At 37.8% G+C, this 21,256-nt stretch overlaps 1 protein-coding gene across 1 annotated transcript in view; it reads left to right on the forward strand.

Annotated features, from left to right (window-relative positions):
• LOC111034836 overlaps positions 1–21,256 on the forward strand; it is a 51,496-nt gene that overhangs the window by 28,404 nt on the left and 1,836 nt on the right. The window contains exons 4-14 of the mRNA XM_022316228.1: positions 1,141–1,398; positions 1,537–1,597; positions 4,702–4,835; positions 10,285–10,626; positions 13,137–13,259; positions 13,416–13,739; positions 15,278–15,489; positions 15,900–16,317; positions 18,538–18,791; positions 19,158–19,904; positions 20,611–20,959. Of these exons, the coding sequence (XP_022171920.1) occupies positions 1,141–1,398; positions 1,537–1,597; positions 4,702–4,835; positions 10,285–10,626; positions 13,137–13,259; positions 13,416–13,739; positions 15,278–15,489; positions 15,900–16,317; positions 18,538–18,791; positions 19,158–19,904; positions 20,611–20,959 (3,222 nt within the window). The remainder of the gene's footprint in view (positions 1–1,140; positions 1,399–1,536; positions 1,598–4,701; positions 4,836–10,284; positions 10,627–13,136; positions 13,260–13,415; positions 13,740–15,277; positions 15,490–15,899; positions 16,318–18,537; positions 18,792–19,157; positions 19,905–20,610; positions 20,960–21,256) is intronic.

Consider the following 21,256-nt stretch of genomic DNA (forward strand, 5'->3'; position numbering starts at 1 on the left):
AACGTCCGCGACACGGACAAAAAAAAGAGCAGTCGATTCCGTAACACAGGAATAATAGGATTAACCATAATTGTATAATTATTACTGTCCGTAACAACTATACAATTTATATCTGGTTTACACGAAAACATCGTTATTTAGTCAAATGATTATATAGTTATTCCGATCAGAAACCAACCTGCAACCACGTTATTAACTTAATTTGACCGATTATTATAATTAATAATCACAACATAAAATATGTATAGTAAACATCACAGATTCACAGACATAATATTATTATAATTCGGACAAACTTTAATATTATTATACTTAGGTGTTTACTATGTAGTCATAACAGTTTAATTATATTCTAATAAATAATTTCACCTATAAAGAATAATCGTTCTTCTATAATAAAATGTATAACACATAACACATTGATGTATATAATACCTATATAAATAATAAGTGTTTTACTAAACGTTCGTAATTATTTTTTTTCCGTGAACATGAATAAATTTGTGCGAAGGATTCGATCCGGTTGATGGTCGTGACGTAGATACAATTGAACGAACACCACGGTATTAATATATTGGCTATTATGACCATCGAAGTATTTTTCATGTTTTCTTAGGTGCTAGTAGTAGCTAGTAGTAGTAGTACTGAAAGTACTGTCTTTTCTATGAAATAAATAATAGAACATGTGTACTTGATCATAAGTTCCTGCCTATGTATTATACATAGTATTCTATGATAAGTTTTATATTTCAATTTTTAAGAAACACTATAAATCTAAATCCTTTTATTTTATTTTATTTTACTATTTCAAAAACAGTTTATACCATACATTTTTCTGGAGGAGGAGGTATAATCTATGGTCTATAAGCCGTGCTCATAAATATCTCCCGATATCTTGCAATATGAACGACAATCACATAATTATTGCGCTTTTGATATAATTTGTGTGCTTATCGTATGGAAAATACTATTTATACTATATATTTAACAATTATAACGAATTGTACTCGAAAATGAAAGTGTCGAGTGTTATTATAACATATCAATTATAATCGTGAAATGATATATACACACCCAACTATTAAAGCAGTTTGATTGTAAAGTTGTAACTCATCATTTTTATAATGCGTATTCCTGCAGGCTTGTTGTCCGTTATCGAAGAGGCCACGTATTCCGGTATCCTGTTGCCTGGCAACGAGTGGAAAGCTCTGTCACACTTAGGCCACACAGCTCGCATGGCGTACAGGGTCCGGGTTAGATGCGATCGCAACTACTACGGACAAAATTGCACGAAGCTTTGCAAGCCCCGGGACGACCGGTTCGGCCATTATACGTGCGGCGACACAGACGGCCGGAAAGAGTGCATACCCGGCTGGCAGGGCGAGACGTGCGACAAAGGTAAGTGACTGGATTTTCTTAAATTTACCCCCTCTCCTCGTTAATTTTAAATAATTTTACTATATAAACGATAGTTAAACGGTTCACTATATTTAGTGTTAATATTAATCACGTTTTTTAAAATTTTTTTATTTACAGCTGTGTGCAAGACCGGATGCAATCCCGTACACGGACATTGCGGTAATCCCGGAGGTTGCGAGTAAGTATATACATATTATTGTAGTTACAGCTGCAGCCGTTATATATGTACACTTACAATTATATCGAAAAAACCTACGCGTGGTTATTATAAATATAATAATAATATACGACGACGGCGACGATGCGATGGCGGCCTCGATGTTCGGTGTGCTGCCGTCAATGTGTCGCCGTCAATGATAACAGTAACTGTTATATTATTATGGTTGATAATGCGTCGTCGGTGATAATACATGGAAAGAGGATATAAAGCGGTCCACCGGCAATTGCTGTTCGGCCATCGACTTAAAATGTAAAGGTTGCGCAACTAGATATGTGACAGAGTGGTCGCCGAAATGAATCCTGCCGGGTATATCCTCTTCCCGTTACGGTTATCGCAATCATATTATGTGCACCTATATAATATTATGATTTATCAAATTATTAACGCAATATTTATGCCCATCACTATTCACTATATTGTAAGAGTTATATGTGTTTCAAATATTTTGACGGTAAAATCGGACAGCCATTTCCGTGGGACTGCAGTAGCTACCCGCGGTGCACATTGCACAACTTATAGGTACAGATCCTGTGATTTATTGCCGCACTGCGGCCACTTCACTGTCCCTCGCTAACACGTAAACGATGAAATGATAATGTATAGGTATTGGTACAATTAAAGACCATCCTTAGTATTATGTACACTGGTTCTACACCGCCTACATTTGGGATGTTTCCGGGTGCGAACGAAGGTTAGAAAACCATTGATAAAGAAGACCGTTTTTCATTTTATATGCATAAATCAATATGGGTAGAAATAGAATTCGAGAAAACATTATTTGTTCACTGCGGCATTGACCCTTGCTGGTATTATGTTTAAATATCTATATACCAAATTTAACACGCTTTATGCATAATAGTTGCCGTGTATTGCGGCTTATCGATCCACGTATCGGTACAATATTAGAACCATCTACCCTTGGGGAAGGGGTGGTTTAAGCTCCACAGCATGCCTAACATCATCAACAAAACATAAATCAATAATAAATATATCAAATCCGGCATTCGTAGGTAAATCCAAAACGAATTTCGGGGTACCCCTCAAGGCTCCCACTACTCCCCATCTGCATGTGGTATCTGTTGCCCGCCGTCATACTCATCATCGCGTATTCGTATCATGAAAACCGCCGTGTGGGCATATATATAATATAATATTATATCGTAAACACGACGCCGTAGTCACCGGCGGTACGGTTTCGTCGTCGTTGGACTCTGGCCAGCACACGGTCCGGCGGCCCGCCGCCCTCGCTTGTTCGGCGGGCCCGGGGAGGCGGGGGCGTGGGAAACGACGGCAAGTTTTCGAGAGTTATCGCGGCGGGCTCGGTCGCCCGTCGTCGTCGTCGTCGTCCTGGCCGTGGTCGTCGGCGGCAGCGGGGGAGTACGCCGGCCGAATTTTAATAAACGCAACGGCGGCGGCGGAATTTCGTCGTGTAGTCTGCGAGCCCCGTACAGTTCTCACACAACGGCGTCCGATGAATACGAAATGCGTGCATATAACGTGTGGTGAGGATGATGCAGGCGGCGGTCACTGCGCTGCGCGTGAGACTATAATATTATTATATTATTAATTAATTCGATACGATATCATTCCTCGAATATAATAACATAATATAATACTATTATTGTATGCCTACTCGTGAGCCACGCGTTTTTGACAATTTCGTCAATCTGAAAATCGTCATTAAAACCGTCTCTCGCACCACGGCCAAGCCGCTCAAATACAGCCAAGCCTGGCGCGGCGCAGAAACTCTGTATAATAAGACGTAATACCAATATTATCATTTATTTACCATATTTTTTTATGTGGATTGTAGTGCGTAAGTCCTCATTTTCCGCTTCGAATCTGTAGATATAGGTAGGCACTTACATTGTATTCGCATCACATTGCAGGAGACATGGGTAGCTCAGACCACAGACTAGTTAACCTAGGTTTAAGGTCACGGATATTGAGTTTTCCGGTATGGGGCGTAAGAATAACTTTTTAATAATCCTCTCGCACTGCTAGTGCAGCTTATAGAAGCACTATTTGATGCCTGCATTATTATGTAGAAGGAAAAAAGTGTTTCGAATGTTTCAATGGACTGAACAGTCTTATTTTTTTAAGTGAGCTGATGATTTTGTTGTGAACTAGGATAATCATGTCTTAGAAATTAAGTCATTAAACATCAAAGGAAATTTAAAAAAAATAAGATCTCTTAAACGTTAAAAAAATTTTAAAAAATCTCTCATATTTCCTGGTTTATGATAAAATAAATAATAATTACCTTGAATACATCATCGAAATTCTAAAATAATTACTTTTCCTATATAACTCTGCTAAAATTGTTTAACTTATGTTAAAACAATATAATAAACGGTTTATTAGTCAACAAAAATTTAAATATTTTCAATAAAAAAATTGAAATTAAAGTTGAATATATATCAAAAAGCTATTTTTTAAAAGATTTTGATGTAGTGCTTAACAATTCGATTGAATATTTTCCACTAGTAAGATTAAAGCCTAGAGCATTTTATGTGATTATATATGACAATCATAATAGTATGGTCAAAATGCGAGCGACCTTCCCCTTTAATCACGCCAACAACTTATAATTAAACAAATTCATTTTTTGCCGTTACGAAACATTTCGTGTATTTAATTTTATCTTTAAAGTTAAACTAACGAATATTATAATAATATTAAATATTTAAAAGTCAGAGAGTAGTTATAATATATATTAAAAACTCAGTTTATTTATTTATATTAATTTTTGCCGGGAAGGATTAATCTTCATATAGAGGAATAGAGGATATTGGTTCAAATAATTTTTCCTAAAATATTCTCTTCTAAGTTATGTACACTAAAATGTAATGCTCTAATTAGTTCAAAATGATAACACTTGTGACAAATATACGTTTTACTCTTCTATCACGGTTCATTAACTGGACCTGATATTTTCATTACACTTACAAAGTACAAACAAGGTGGCACATCGCCGTTATCGTTATATTATTTACCACAAATTATCTGTGTAAAATTTATAAGCGTATTAATACAGATATTTTTGTTTAAAATAAAAATAGGTGCCGGAAAGGTTGGCAGGGTGAGCTATGCGATCAGTGTATGACGTATCCTGGATGCAAGCACGGATATTGTAATGGAACTTCTTGGCAATGCATATGTGACGTAAACTGGGGAGGCATATTATGCGATCAAGGTAAGTGTTTTGAATTTATCGCAACGAGATGTAGAATGCATGTAATGTTATACCTTAGCCGTATGTTTATTTAATTAATTTAAGACATATTTTGGTTGTTACGCTCATCATAAATCAATTCTATAATATAATATATTATTATCATTTATTAGAGGTAGTTATAATTCAGTTTATTTCCGAAAACTGTGTGCTGTGTCTAACGTTATGTCGCTGTTATGATAGTATTGTTGATAAATATAAATACATTCGGGTTAAAAGAATTCGGATATTTTGACATATCTACAAACGGTGCTGCAGTGTTGGGGTTGGCCATTATTGTGATTTATTTAGGTGCGGGACAGCGCGACGCCGGCAACCTGTTTGCAATAAATCCTTTGGGGTTGAACTATTGTACTTTGTATGAACATTTTATATTTTGGATATCATATTATGAAATGTTATTTATTGGCGCCAAAAGAAATACTTGCCTGGATGTATCGTAATATCTTAATCCGTATATCTGTCACTGGACATAAATATTTTCCTTTCTATGTATACACCATTCAGGAATCAAGATCATGACTAAGAAATCAATACAAACGTTTGCCCCAACGATGATATATACCTGTATACATTTATACATAATATATATAAATATATAGTGTCTTCTTTGTTGATTGTGAGTCATGACGTGGTATTTGGATTATTTTTACCCATTCATTTAATTAAAAGAATGTGTATAAGACATTTTATCTCGCATGCTTCGTATTTTAACATGGAATTATTTTACATTACGTACTGTTTTTTTTTTATTGCATCGTACATCAATTAAACTGCATATTTTTTAGTGCATTTTCCGTTGCATATATAAATATAAAGGCACTAATGTGCTTTTGATTTTTTTTATTAATGCCATTATACATTCACAGCCCTGATTATTATTGTTATTTTTTTTTATTTATTTTTTATTAAAATCGATCTCGAGGCGGTGACTATTATATTACTGCAGAAGATATATGTATACCTAGGGTCCGTTCGCCGATTGTGACGATTTTTTTTAATGATTAGTGGTGCGTATCGAATCACCCGCCGCGGCGGCAATATCGGTGGTTTCAATCGACAGCTTGGTCTGATAAAAAAATATATATACATTATACACCTATATACAATATACATGAATAAAAATCGGATAGAATAATAATAAAACGGTGGTGATGGTTGTGGCGATGTCGGGAGGGTTGGGGACGCCTAGAGCTCATAAAAATTATAATCCGTTCCGCGCGACGATTGTTGTCTTCGTCGTCGTCATTTTTCGTTACGCGCGTTTCGTATTATAATATAAATGTTAGATTTTTTATGGGTATTTTAAACCATTGAGTAGTGTATTGGTGTAATAATCGCCCTCCACCGCTTCAGCGTAAAGAAAAATATATGGATATGCAGTGTGTGCGAGTGACATGTCGTTGAATGCATTCAATTTTTTCACCTATAAAAATAATTATTCAACACACCCTTAAATTGAAGTGGTAATGATCGTCGTAACAACTCGCACTTTCGTCGTAACTCGTAAGATTATCGCATTTGATAATATAGTATAGGTAGTGACATTATCATAAATATTTTTTTCGTTTCTCATTATTCTTGGCAGTCGTTAATAAATAATAACGCGTATAAAATAATTTATCATAACAATATAATACATAGTATAACTAGTAAATTATAATATAATATTAATACATGGTTATATACAGTACTCCGTTGTATATATGGCGGCGGTGGTACTGCACGATTGACTTTTTACAATAAAAAATAATATACCTATGTATTGTACATAATATATTATTCATATACATTCATACAATATAATGGTGCTTGAAAGTTTTTTTTTTAGAAGTCGTTTGGTTTTGGTATTGTACGGTCGCTGCTGTGCTGGGAGGGAGTTATAGTTATTGCCGTCGATAACGATTGTTATTATTATTATAATATTGATCACATAATTTGCGATCATCGATCAATCGACATCGTGTCGTCGAGTATTTATTGCCCCCGCTAAATTATTATTATAATTCGACTACAACTGCTGTACATACAATTTTGCTATTTGGTATATGCTAATTAGTATATAACATGCTAATTTACCTAACTATTACATTATTATAATTATCCGATCACACTTCACACAGCCTGTCCTCGGAAAAACAGTATTTGTTAATTGTTGAATTTTTGTGATTAATAATAATTTACCATAGTTTTCATAGTTAATTTATTTGAAATATTAGTTTTTTAAAATGGGCAAACATTTTTGAAACATTTTGGACTTTAAAATGCTAATGTATGATTTATTGCATTTTGAAACATCATACACTATACCCCATAGGCACTCGTTTGTCGCCATAAATATACTTGACAGCTTTGGAAATTCTTCTTTTCCTTTAAATATATTAAACAATAGTAGGATAGTAGGCAGTAGGAACCTATTGGAATTTCTATACATAAATATAATATATATAATATTCTGATCTATAATAATTCATACAAAGGCAGTTGTTGTGAAAAAACTAACTATATACAATAATAAATGCCTCAGAAATATAATATGATAATACTTATTAGCTGTTCAACTTTAACTTATGAAAATACGGTCGGTAATTTAAATCTCTCAACTATGTGCTAATTATTAAAGACGTACCCAATTGTGTTACGAAAGATCTTAAAAATATTACTATTATTTGATTGTTGTGGTACCTAGTTCATTTCTCCGTTCATAAATATCGCATTCCGTTGACTATTTGAAAATCTATTGATAAAGTTTTGAATAATGTGAAAACGTTCCGTGTCAACAACTATGATACAATAAATAAAATTAAGGAAACCCTAGATAGGTATATAATAATTAATAAACATCTAGTTTTGTATTACGCTGTAATACTCGTATATAATTATTAAAGTATTCACTATTTTATGTTTATATTTATATCATATATTATTATTTATTACACACACACACGCACACACACATATATATATATATAAATATATATGTGCGTGTGTGTACATGAAAAAATATAGAAGACAACTCGGACCTTTTTAGTCGCGAATTCTCGATAGAATGAAATATGAATAAGGTCAGCGCCAAGATAGGCGCCAACTATCGTGCGAAGTATAACAATAATAATAAGCTTCATGGTCTTGGTATAATTATATACCTATAATATAACTAGTAACTACCTACAGAACTTATAATAAATAATATTTGTGTGTAAATCTTTAGTACAAGAAATAGTATATCGGAGCAAATTATACATTTGTTACATATATAAATATATTATTCTACAATGAGTACCTGACACGAATTTAAAACTTAAGTTTTAAGTGCATATAATATTTGTTGCATTTAGTGGATATTTCAATAATGATTTTGTTTCTTAATTCTGTTAACCAACTAATTTTCTTTTTAATTGTTTTTCTTAAATTGTTATGTATATTATAGTTTTATAAAACATGGTACAACAATAATAATGCATTGAAAAAAAAAACTAGGATGGAAAAAATTATTGCCGTGAGACTATATACGTATTTACCATTGTCGATAGATAAAAAACATTCCGGTATTATATTTCTCCTTATGCAGTCGGAACATCGTGTTTATCGGGTATTTTATCTTTATTTATTCTTTTTTTATCACTGTTTTTTATTTCAGTAATTTAATTTAAAATAATGATATAAAGTATAAACTATAAAAAAATAGTAAAAAATAAATAATTGTAGTATAAAAAAAAACATTTGATTTAATTAATTATTTATTTATATACTTACACTTTTGGTATTTTTTTAAAGAGAAAATGTTAGATATTTTTTAGGCTAAGAGCGTATATTCGACCATTGTTTACTACATTATATTATTTACATTATATTTTTATATATTACATAATAATATAATAGTAATAATAATTTATAATGTCATATTATTCGGTTTGATATTGTTTCGGTGCGGCTGTGTCGTTGTCCTGAGCGATAGTACTGTTTAGTGTTTACCATATTTCGTTAAAAATTTATAACAATATTTCCGTTTCCGTCGCATGCTGCTATAGCACCACCAACACCGGTATTAACTTTAATTATATTAAATATTACAGTCGATTATCGGTGGAAGACAATGTTTTATAATATGCTAAACTAATAATATACATTACGAAACGTAATAATAATAATATTTGCGCCGCTGTCCCGCGGGGCCCCACTAACACTGTCGCTTTCAACGTACAGCGAATTCCGATAGGGCCCGCCAGCGGGCGCGTAAAAATCCGACCGACGGTCGCGCCCGCCACTGCCGCCGCGCATTAATCAAAACGGCAGTGCCGCGTAATAATAATATAATAATAACAGTGACTGCCGCGCAACACACATTATAATGTTATTATTATTATTAATTCGCACGACGCGCGACGGTTAAGTTTTTCGACTTGCTCGCACAGGTACCTATCCTACTTGGCGTGTACAATATTTTAATACAATATATGTATACATCGGTCCACCTACTTGCCATGTACGCGTATAATATAGGTAGGTTTGAGCCGTATTTGCTCGCGCCGCCTCGCGGGTAATAATCACGCGCGCGCGTAATCGTATTCTGGGACGGTCGGATCACGATTCCACAGCCGCTGCAGCCGCCGCCGTTGCACAACGCGGCGGCGGCGGCGGGGCGCAGAGTCGCACGCCGCCGCCGCCACCGCCTCATGGTTTTAGAAAACTCGTTTTCATCAGCGGCTGCGGCGGCGGCGGCTTAGCGATCGAGGACCCGGCGAACGCTCGCGCGCGAGCCCGCGCATTATATACCTATGGTTATTACATCGCTCTGCAACTGAGTATATTAAATTATTACTCGTCGACGAATTGATCACACGGACATAGCGGATAGCGTATATATATATATATGTGTATATACGAAGAAAAAAAAAACACTAACCCGCCCTGCTTCCGCCCCACCTTTGCCACCACCATCACCAAACACCGCCACCACCCCACTACCGCTCGCCGAAACAAAAACAACAACAACTACCTGCACGCACCCGCCGCGATATCGTTGTAATTACAATAATCTCAATCGTCGTCGTTGTATATAGTCGTCGTCGTCGTCTCGTAATATATATTATATACCACACCGAAAAATACCGTGTCTAGTGCACAACATATAATAATATCATCGTACCTACCTTTACCTACCGATTATACGCCGCGCCGTCCCTCTATTACTTATCGTCGTCGTGCCCGGCAACACCCCGACCGCCGCTGTTACATACCGCTATCGTGCCGCGGCCGCCGAGGTCCGGGTGAACGTCGCGGCGCACGCGAGCGAAACCGAAAAACCCGCGCGCGCCCGTTACCCGCACGGCATAATATTGTTATGATGCGTATAACATTTCAAGCCGTCCATTGCCGCTGCTTGAACGCGTTACGTTTTGTGTTTCAGACTTGAACTATTGCGGAACCCACGAACCGTGCCTGAACGGAGGGACGTGCAAGAGTACGGCCCCGGACAGATACACGTGCACGTGTCCCGAAGGGTTCGGAGGCGCCAATTGCGACGTGGTGCTGAATCCGTGCGCCACCGAGCCGTGCGCCAATGGCGGAAAATGTCGAACCGTGGACGCAGTCACCGCATCCGGCGGTGGTGCCGGTGGATCCGGCTCGGGTCTGGCCGCCAGCGGTGCTCCGATGTTCGGCTCCGTTGCTCAATCCACCCCGCTGCTGGTGCCCAAGCAATTCCACTGCGATTGTCGGCCCGGCTGGATGGGCAGCACCTGCAATACAGGTATATAAATTACACACATCTTATTCCATGTCGTGATATAGATATTTTACTTTTTATATAAACGTACCTATTACTTAGTTAATATTATTTATATATAATTGATATTGCTATATATATATATATATATATATATATAGTCAATAGTCATCCACTGAAAATTACATTCATTTTTTGAGGGCTTTGAGTTTCCACTGCTTAGTTGCGTGGTTGCGCTTTGTAAAATGAATAAATTATTTCACGTTTGATATCATATCATATACACAACACAAAGTTGGTACAAAAAAAAATATGAAAAAAACGCCTAAAATAATTATTTTGATAAAATATTTCTTTAGTAAAAAAAATATGATATGCCCTACCAAAGAACTAAATATTTTTACTAATTAATTTTATTTAAAAAATATATTACGTTAACTACTCGATGTCTCGATGCGTTGACTTTTTTATTTAATTGAAAATATTTGTTAAAAAATTAAAAAACATGATTTTTTATTTTGGAACATAAGTTACATTTAAAATGCAATTTTCACCATTAGAAAGACCGGGTTATTAAATATGCAAAAATCTGATTTTATCTAAACTAAAATAAACGCCTGATTATAGTTTCTAGTAATAAGCAATTAATTTATGCATTTTTAGTCTATTTGATATTTATTTTTTTAATTAGATTTGAATGAGATCTTTGAAATAAGGTTATAATGAGTTTATTTTTATTTTCATAACAACTGACCAAGAAAGGATCCATTAATATTATTAGGTGGAAAAAATGTACTATATAGGAACTTCCTGTTCATTTAATAAATTAATATAATAGGTATATAGCGTGTTTTAATGTTGTACTTATATGAATATGATGGTAGAGATACTTAAATGTTTCGTTCGCTGCAGGAGTGTAAATATACACTAGAAGTACTATATAGCATACCGTATTGATATAGTTGGAATATTTTTATGCCACTATTGTCTATCATTTGTACAGGTATACACCGGTTTGTTTCCCGAGTGTGTAGTACATAAACATAAAATAAAATAAGGCCAATACTATGGATTTAAATGAGTGAATATATATATATATATATATATATGTAACATGAACAGTATATATAATATCTATTAGAGTTAATTGACCTTCTATTATCGAATTTAATGATGTGAATATTATCTGAGAGAGATGATCTCTCGTCCATTATTTTTTTTTTAGATATCTTAATTTTAAAATGTGGTATTTCCAATAGCTTATTAGTTTATTAAAATAAGCAATTAAAAAGGAAACTTGTATTGAAAAAAAAAATATCGGAAAAAAACCAAAGACAGATCACAGATAAAATAATATGTTCTTTCTATTTAATATTTAAATTTTATAACAGGTCAATTAACTTTAATATATATAATACATTAATCATATAGAATATATAGGTAATATTATAGTTCTGGTTCTACTGCATGTAACAATGTGACTGGGATGAGACGAGAGAGAGCAAAACAGCAGTGTGTGTGTATAATGTATTGATGTGTAATCTTAATAATCGCCGTGATTATACGACATGTGCGAATATCCCGAGAAAACAGCCTCAGCGTTAGTCGAGAGACTTTAACGAAGAGTGGCCGACGGACTGTCGGTTGCTATATGACGTGGGCATGAGAGGGGAAGTAGGGGGTGCTGTCTTCAAGTGGGTACTCGTCTACGAATTTTGTCGTCGTCGTCGTGTGTGCGCGTATACTTACGGCTAGTGGCCCGGTGGGCGGGGAGGGGATCGCTCCGCCACCGCACGACGATGACGAATTATTATTTAAATCACGCGTGATATTATTATTCAAAATTCCGATTCCGAAATTATTACACGCGCGCGCTCGCGCTCGCGCACAAAGAGAAAGGAGACGAGTCGTTGACGATTTGTTGTGTGTTTGTTTGTTTGTTTGTTTGTTGGTTTGTTGCGCGTGTGTCGTCCTGAGACGTCGTTATTGTTGTTATGGTAAACACGCGGGGCTCAGAGTACCACCGCTGTTTTATCCGCAAAGTCATTACAGCGGCGGCGGCGATATATGTGTACGTCGCGCGCCCACACGTTATTAAATAGTACATACGAGGCGATGGCAGCGGTGGCGGCGATGACAACGATGACATTTCGGTATGTCACTGGCATAGTGTTATAATTACGATGACTGTACCATGATGACCGGAGAAAAAATAATATTATTTATAAAAAAAAAAAACGTTTTGACGTTTTGTTTTATCTCGGTCTTGTTCATAAGTAAGTGCGGGTAGTCCGGTGGGGAAGTGGGTCCAAAAAGGGTTAAGAGGCAGTCGACGACTCAAGCATGTGCGGCACGTGTGGTGTGCCGTAAACTTGAGCGGCGGTCATATTACATAATAATACTGTTGTAGACTTGTAACCCAATGGCACATAGCAACACTAAAGCCATGTATATATGTATTATAATTTACAATCTACTCTCTTTCGTGCGGAAATGTACAATTATTTAATAGTTTTATTACGTGGTGTCCACAGAAATCGACGAGTGTGCCACTCAACCGCCCCGGTGCCTGAACGGAGGATCGTGCATTGACCTGGTGGCCGATTGGCGTTGTGCGTGTGCGGACGACCGTTGGCGTGGTCGCCGATGCGAAATCGGTATGTTTGTATAAAATATAATGAAGATTTCGAGTTAGGTATTATTCAAAAGTAACGGCGACCACTATGAGACTTTGCCTGCTTTTTTGTTATTACGTGTAGCTTGTCGATATAATATTGTTATAATATCATCACAAACTTTTGTATCGTTTATAGATGTAGACGAATGCGAACGACAGCACAGGGAACGGCAATCGGGTGCAGTCGAGCATCAGTGTGGTCCTAACGCCGTGCCATGCAGAACGAATGGGGGTGGAAGTAACTTCGCTGCGACCACGGAATGCGTGTGCCGAAGGGGTTGGACGACGGTGGCGGCAATGACGGCTTCTAGGGATGGTCACAATGGAACTTCGGCGGCCGCCCTTGCGTGCACCGTGAACGTGGATGATTGCGCTGGACCGGACGTGAAATGCGCCAACGGTGGCACTTGCTTGGACTTGATCGGAGGCTACACCTGCGCGTGTCCGGTCGGCTTTACCGGTTAGTAATATAATATATAATAACTGTTAAGTAATTAGTAAGCAAGTTATTATAGTTTGAGATTCCTCAATATCAGTATTTTGCTAATGTTTTATCGAAATACGAGTAGCTATTATACCTAATATTATGGAGACGGGGTCACTAACTAATTTGTATGGAGGTCCGTTTTGAAACTAACCAAACTTTCTGCTGTACCAAACAGTTTTAATGATTTTTAGATTATCTAATAAGAACATTTTCTTTTTTAAATTTGCATTATTTGCATCACTCATTTAAGTAATTTTTAATATTCTACAATAGAATTGTGGTAATAATATATCAAAGGGTGGATGTTGGGCGTGATAATTTTTAAGGGGTTATGTATAGGCAATTTGTTTTGCCATAATGGTTGGGCGGCTTGCTCGTTTGCGTAAAAGCAATCGAACGTTGGTGTGCATGCTGCGTGATTCGTGAGGGCGTGGATCTAACGCGTAACCCTGAACAATAAGATAGCCAATACTTGTTCACACGCGCACTTAAATAGTAGCAACACACGAATAATAAATAAAATTGGATTGTGATGAAAATTGTTGAAAATAGTTTTGCAATAATAGTGTCATAAACCAAGAGGTTGTTGCAGGTACAAATCGTTGTACCAGTTAAAATGTATTATTTATAGTTTCTGCTATACCTATATAATATGCCGTGTTTTTCGTTTATGTAATATGCGTGACCACTTTGTTGGGTGGAAAGAGTGCGCCAAAGTTGTAGCTCATAGATCGATTAGGTATTGGACATAGATATTTTATACTTTTGACTTTATACAATAAAATCATGTGAGATATTATAATCACTACGAAATCTATTCACAAAATTTGTCTCCAGTTATTATCTGGATACATTTTAATTAAGAAAATATTTGTATGTTAATCATTTTTAATTAATCGTGAACTAGGTATTATATAACAGTAGTAAAACATTTGAATAATATGAAATAAGCTGAACTTTTATTACAATCGTTTTTTTTTTTAAATACAATAATCTATCACACCTTTCAACTAGTAAAATAATAATATATCATTAGTTGAGGCGAGTGGAGACATGAAACGATCTCTCTACAACTAATATGTGGTCAAATTAATCTTTTACAATACGTTGATATTTAAAATTAATGTAATCATGTAACTTATGGAAATTATTAATAATTTATACGAGTGGTCTATAGATCAATCTCAAGAGACCATAATAATTTATAGTTTAATTTTAAATTGTGTTCAAGAATTCTTTTCACACAAGCATATCGTTGTGTAATTTAATATAATATCGAGTGAACAAAAGTTATGTCAATATTATTGTCTATGTAAAAACATTTTGATACTGCTCCTCTTAATAACGTAGAATGTAGTAATACTATTATGTACATCTTGTATAATATGTAAGATAAACCTAATATAAGTCACTGAGTGTATCTATATTGCAGTTCATCGTCGTAGTACAATAATAATTATTACATGCCTATACATTATATAATTTTTAATATTTATTTTCGTCATTCAAAGGTCGGAACTGTAGAACTCAAATCGACCCGTGTGGTGGCGATAGCGAATCCGGTGTGGCTGGCGGTGGGAATCCTTGCAAAAACGGTGGTGAATGTGTACCGTCACGACGTTGGCGTGGTGGAGGAGGGAGTGGAATGTCGGCCAAACAGCAACAGCAACAGCAGACTTATTCCTGCATATGTCCGTTAGGATATTCAGGCGAAAACTGTGAGGTAAGAGACCCTGGCGAATTAAAGGACAGGTATTAAACCAGTCCAAAACTTAAACCGTCAAGTCAGAATTGTTAGAAGCTTTTAATATATAATTCATAAGTCACAACCCTTATTTAGTTTGTGTTTATAACTTTTCTAAAAGTGATTATTTTCCATAAAAAATCTACTTTCTTATAAATCAATTCATATGCATAATTATAATACAAATTACAGCTACGTCTAGGTGGCAATCATTTTCAATTGTATATTTTGATATTTTGATGCAATGTAACAATATAACTGTAAATTTTTATCTTTAATTTCATAAGAACTATACAGTGATTTTTTTTTAAAATTAAAACTTCGTACTAACTAGCACTGAGTCATTAGTTATTTTTTTATCTTTACATCGTGGCTTATCGTTTTGACAGATCGACAGGGACCATTGTTCGCCGAACCCATGTCGGAACGGTGGCCAGTGTCTGAACACGCCGGATGATTATTACTGCCAGTGCAGCGGGGACGGTTGGTCGTGGCACGGCAAGAATTGTACCGTGCCCGCTGACGGCGGCGTCGCCGGGGCCACCAAGTCTACGGCCTCGACCACGACGACTACGCCAACAACCGCGAGAACCACGACTACCACGACCACGACGGCCGCACCGACGACGACGACAACGACGACGGTGGCCAGTACTAGACCCCCGTCGACGCCACCACTGCAGCGTAGCACGGCGATCACGCCGGTGGCCACTATACGTCGACCGGGCGCCGGATTGCCGGGGGCGACGACATGGCGACAGCAGCAGAAGCAATATGGTGACGAAGACGACGACGACAGTGCTAAAGGTGAGTGCTTTTTTCTCGAACTTGCTATTAAAGAATTGTTATAATTTTTAAACAATCATCTTGGGTTTAAATTAATGAGGGATGCTACAGCCCTAACCAAAACTGTTTATTTAAAATAGCTAATAATATCTGATATGATTGAAAAGAACTTATCATCAATTGTATGTCTCTAGATGAATTATTATAAGTATATTGTGCGCATATTCTATAGTTTATTATATTGTGTGGGGCTCGATTGAATTGTTATAAGTAATGAGCATGCCGTATAATAATGTCCAGTTATATTTATGGTAATATTTTCGTGCTCTTTAAATCCGCAAATTATTACCGAATAAAATTATTTCATACATTTACCTGTTTAACTTATTGGACGCTGATGACAAGTTATTTAATCCATAATTTATAACATGTAATATGAATTCAGAAATGCAGCTTAGAGAATTACGAGTTATTAAGTTGGCACTACAAAGTTAGCAAGACTCATGAATCATGATCATGAACAATTCATAACAAATATTGTTGAAATTTAGCGATAGCGCCTTTCGAAAACAAGCTGAGATTTGTGGTGCCAATAATATAGTTAACGACAAACAGCACCGCACGTCAGTGTTTAATAATGTTATGTCGTGATCACGTCTCGTACTTATATGGAGATACTTGTTCGGGTGATGTACCTGTATCTGTCATAAATAAACTATTTACATATATATATATATATATATATATATAAATATACACAGCCATAAACGAAAGGATTGTTTTGTGCTCTCTATCACTCCTCCCGGAACCATCACATGATCTCCGAGACCCCAACGCGTGTATTCGATGATTATGTGAAAACACGCGGACGACGTATTTCTAATTTACGTACAGTTTTTTTTCCTACCCGTCATTCATATATTATATTATTATTATACATAGCCTCGCGGTATAATATTATAATATAGTGTATATACGCAGCATGTGTATATCGATTTTTTACGTAATTTATTATATATACTTAAAAAAAAAAAAAAAACGTAAACGAAATCTCGTTATTAAATGTGCGCGCACGCCGCGGTGCAGTGGTGGTGTCCAGCGGGTAGACTCGGCGGTGTCACGCTGGGTCCGCGCGCCGCGCACTATTTTGAGCTCGCGCGCGCGCGGCCGCCAGAATCGTCCGGTATAATATTATGCGGCGGCAATAACGCTCGTCCGTCAGCAGCGGCGGCGGTGCAGCACGTCATCGGTCGTCGTTCGTCTCTCCGCGTCGGCGGTGCATATTATAATATACGTAATATTATATTTGTACGTATTTTTTATGTTTGAATAATGTATAAATTCGAAACCACCTCCGCCGCCGCCTCCGCCGCCGCCGCCTACAAACAACAAATAACGGCGGACGAGTAATGTTAATAATAATAATAATAATAATAATAATAACCCGCTCCCCGCTGCATCCACTGCGTCACCTAACCCGCCGAATAGCTGCACCGCACGTCGTTATAATAATAATGACCGCCGTCTCGCGGCCGATCCGTTTGTGAAAACGTGTGCGGCCGCGCGCGCGTCCGTGCGCGTGCGTGCGGTGCAGCACGGCGGCGGCGACCGTCGTAAACTACGACGGCGGTGGTTTCTCATCGACGGCGTGCTGCTGCGCGGCCGTCGTTACGGCGTCCGCGGGGGTCTAATGGGAAAACGTCGTCGTCCGTCGTGCGCCGGTCTCGTCCCGCGAGAGCTGAAAAACAATCGGCGGCGGCGGCGGCGTGTAAGCTCCGTCAGTTCGGCGCCCCGCTGACTGGACGCGGCCGCGACCATCGCCGTAGTTTTACAAGCGCGGGCGCGCGCGTCGTGTTATTAATACATATTATTATAGATATGCGCACGTATTTTTATATATTTATTTCTTTATTATAATATATGCGCGTCGAGGTTTGAGTTTTTTGGTACGAAAAGAACGCACTTCATCGCCTGCGTCCATCTAGAAACTGAAATATTACACGGTATTGTGTTATCGTTACAACGCTCCCTACACCTTGTCCAACCCCACCCGCCACCCATCACCCACTGATGTAAATGTAATATAATATTTCATCGACATTCGCTGCAGTTTATTGCCGTCGACAAATGCGCGTCTTGTTGTCATGTTACCGTTCGCGGTATACATATGTTATCAATTTATCATAATAATTGTAACGCCGGTCGATTAATTTGCATCCATGTCTATTTGTGTCGTTACAGCGTCAACAGTAGCGAACTCGGATCAACAGCAGTTCGACGATGACGGCGTCACGGTGATGTGCGGAGGCGGTCGTCATAGGCGCAAACACTGGATCGCCGACGACGGTTGCAACGAGTGCAAATGCAGCTCTAAATCGCCGATGATCGACAATATTGATGACAAGTCGGCCGTGATGTCGTGCACCAACATGTGGTGTGGACCAGCGACTTTCGACTGCCTGAGCGGTGTTATGCCTTGCACCGGCACCAACCAGGTAACTTTCACCACGTATAATTATCACACGTCTTATATGCATTTGCGGTCAATACAATGAAGCAGCGAGGCGTCGTCTGCATTGATAATTTCTCAAAATCTCCCGAATTCCATCAAATAGCCGTACTCTAGAATACTATTTGTATTTCCCATATGGCCCTTACCGGTTTTAATGATTTGATGATATGCTGTGATCCGACTAAAGTTTGAAAGTTCAAAATGATCGAAATATTTGAGTAAAAATTTAATTGATCTGAAAAGGTTATTGAAAATTCAAGATATAATTCGTGTAAATAGAATACCCACCCAATCCTGACTGATGGTTTTCCTATTTATTAAATAAAATATGTCTTTGTGTTCTTTGCAGGTGTGCGTACCGATCATAGACGACATGGACGACGAGGAACTACTTGAAGATGACCTGGACAAGCGAGGAGAGACCGACGGAACAGCCACTGCGGTGGACACTCTCCTTTTGTGGCGTCAGTGTTTGCGCCCACCATGTGGTGGCGTGGACGCGGATCGTGACAGGGATGACGTTCGGCTTCGGTACGGTTACGATGACGACGGCGGCCAGGATGACCACAGTGCTTACGTGGCCGTGGGTTCGTGGCCGAGGCGCCGTCGCCGGGGTCAGTGCGCGACCGCGGTTGTGGACGACAGCGACGTGGACGACGATCGTGATGATGACGACGACGAGGACAGTTCACCCACGACGGTGTGGCCGTCGGTGGTCCAACACTGTCTGCCAAACAGCGTGGCCGGTGACAAACGTCAGCCGCACCAGCAGCATCGCCGTCGCCGTGGTGACGCTTGCGGCCGGTTGCGCATTACACTGGATCCGGCGCGTCTTAGGCGTGGTACTCGGGTATCGGCCGTATGCCATAGTCTCCGTCGATTGCTCGCCAGGGAATGGGTTCGCAGTGGCGAAGACGACGACTTGAACCAAGATGACGACGTGGAGTACAGAAGAAATAGAGTGTACGTTATGTGCGAAGCGGCCGAGGATCAGCGAGATAATAACGACGACGACCGAATCGGCGGTGGTGCCGGAAGTAGTGGCAACACCCGCCGACGACGCCGACGGCGCCGCGTCACCATTCGAGTGTCTTTGGTACGTATAATAGCACGGTACAACATGATTGACCGAAACTCGTTTTAAAAATCCCAATGTTTTTCAATAAAATCGGGAAAACTAAATTAATAAAAATAAAAGGAAATTAAACTGGAATATTATCACAACACCGGTTTATGACGAAGTTAATCTTATTTTTAAATTTAAATAAAAAATGTATAGCGTATACTATATAGTGTACATATATTTTATTTCGTGAATATTAGAGATTTTCACTAAATATTTATACTAACATGATTTTTCAATATTGTTTTAGATCTTTTTGTACTTGGTATTTATATAAACATTTGAAATACCTAGTAAACTATTTTAAATATATCTTTATTTATGTTGACAAACATTTTTTCTAATTACTTATGCTTGATAATTTAAAGCAACTTTCTTATAACGTTAAAAAAATAAAAAAATAATATAAAATAAATCTTATTTTAGAAGTTATAATGACCATATAGTTATACAGTCATTATCATTATAGTGTTATAATAAGACTGTGTACGTTATCAACCTTACCTGGTATACATACTTTTGAAATTAAGTTTTTCCAGACATTTTACTATCCCGATTAACAACAATTATGAGCCCTTAAATGTTAGTTAAAGTTTTCAATCCCGGCGTTTGAACACCCGAATATTATATCCGGCACCAGAAATCTGAATTGTTTACTTATTGTGTGAACCCATGTTAGGCGGTCGTGACGGATAAGCAGCAACAGCATCAGAGAAGAATCACAGCAACGGTGGCAGAGGACGACGATGTTGATGTTGCAGCGGTCGTTGGACGGGCCGTCCAAACGCTTTATAAACGACTCAACGGAGGCACTATGGCCGGATCGACGGTGACGTCAACGAAAAAAGTTCAAACCGCTGGTCATCGTCTTCGCCCGACACTAAACAGCGGTGTTGACGACTACGACGACGCGGCAGCGCTGGCGTTCTTAACGGCCGCCGTAGTGGACGTTTCCCTCGGAGGCGGTGTGATGGCGGAATCCCATTCAACGCCCGTTCCGGCCAATTCGTCCGGTTCTTCAAACGATGGTAAGTATTAGCGTTGAACGATATTCAAGATAGTGGCGAGATACATACTTTACAAGCACACTGTTTGGGCGATATTTGTATTTTGCGACCACCCCATTGAATTTCTGACATATTTTAATCAGCGACCGTTTAATAACTAACACTGTTTAATCGATATACCTACAAGCTAATGGCCAGTGCTTAGAGGAGTCAAAGGCTGAGATGGACAAATTAATAAAATGCACCTAATAAAAAAATATCTTATAATATCACACAATTGATATTATATTAGTAATTATTGTTATTACCTATTATTAA

The sequence above is a fragment of the Myzus persicae genome, unplaced genomic scaffold (assembly GCF_001856785.1).
Source record: "Myzus persicae strain clone G006 unplaced genomic scaffold, MPER_G0061.0, whole genome shotgun sequence".
NCBI classification, from domain to species: Eukaryota; Metazoa; Arthropoda; class Insecta; order Hemiptera; family Aphididae; genus Myzus; species Myzus persicae.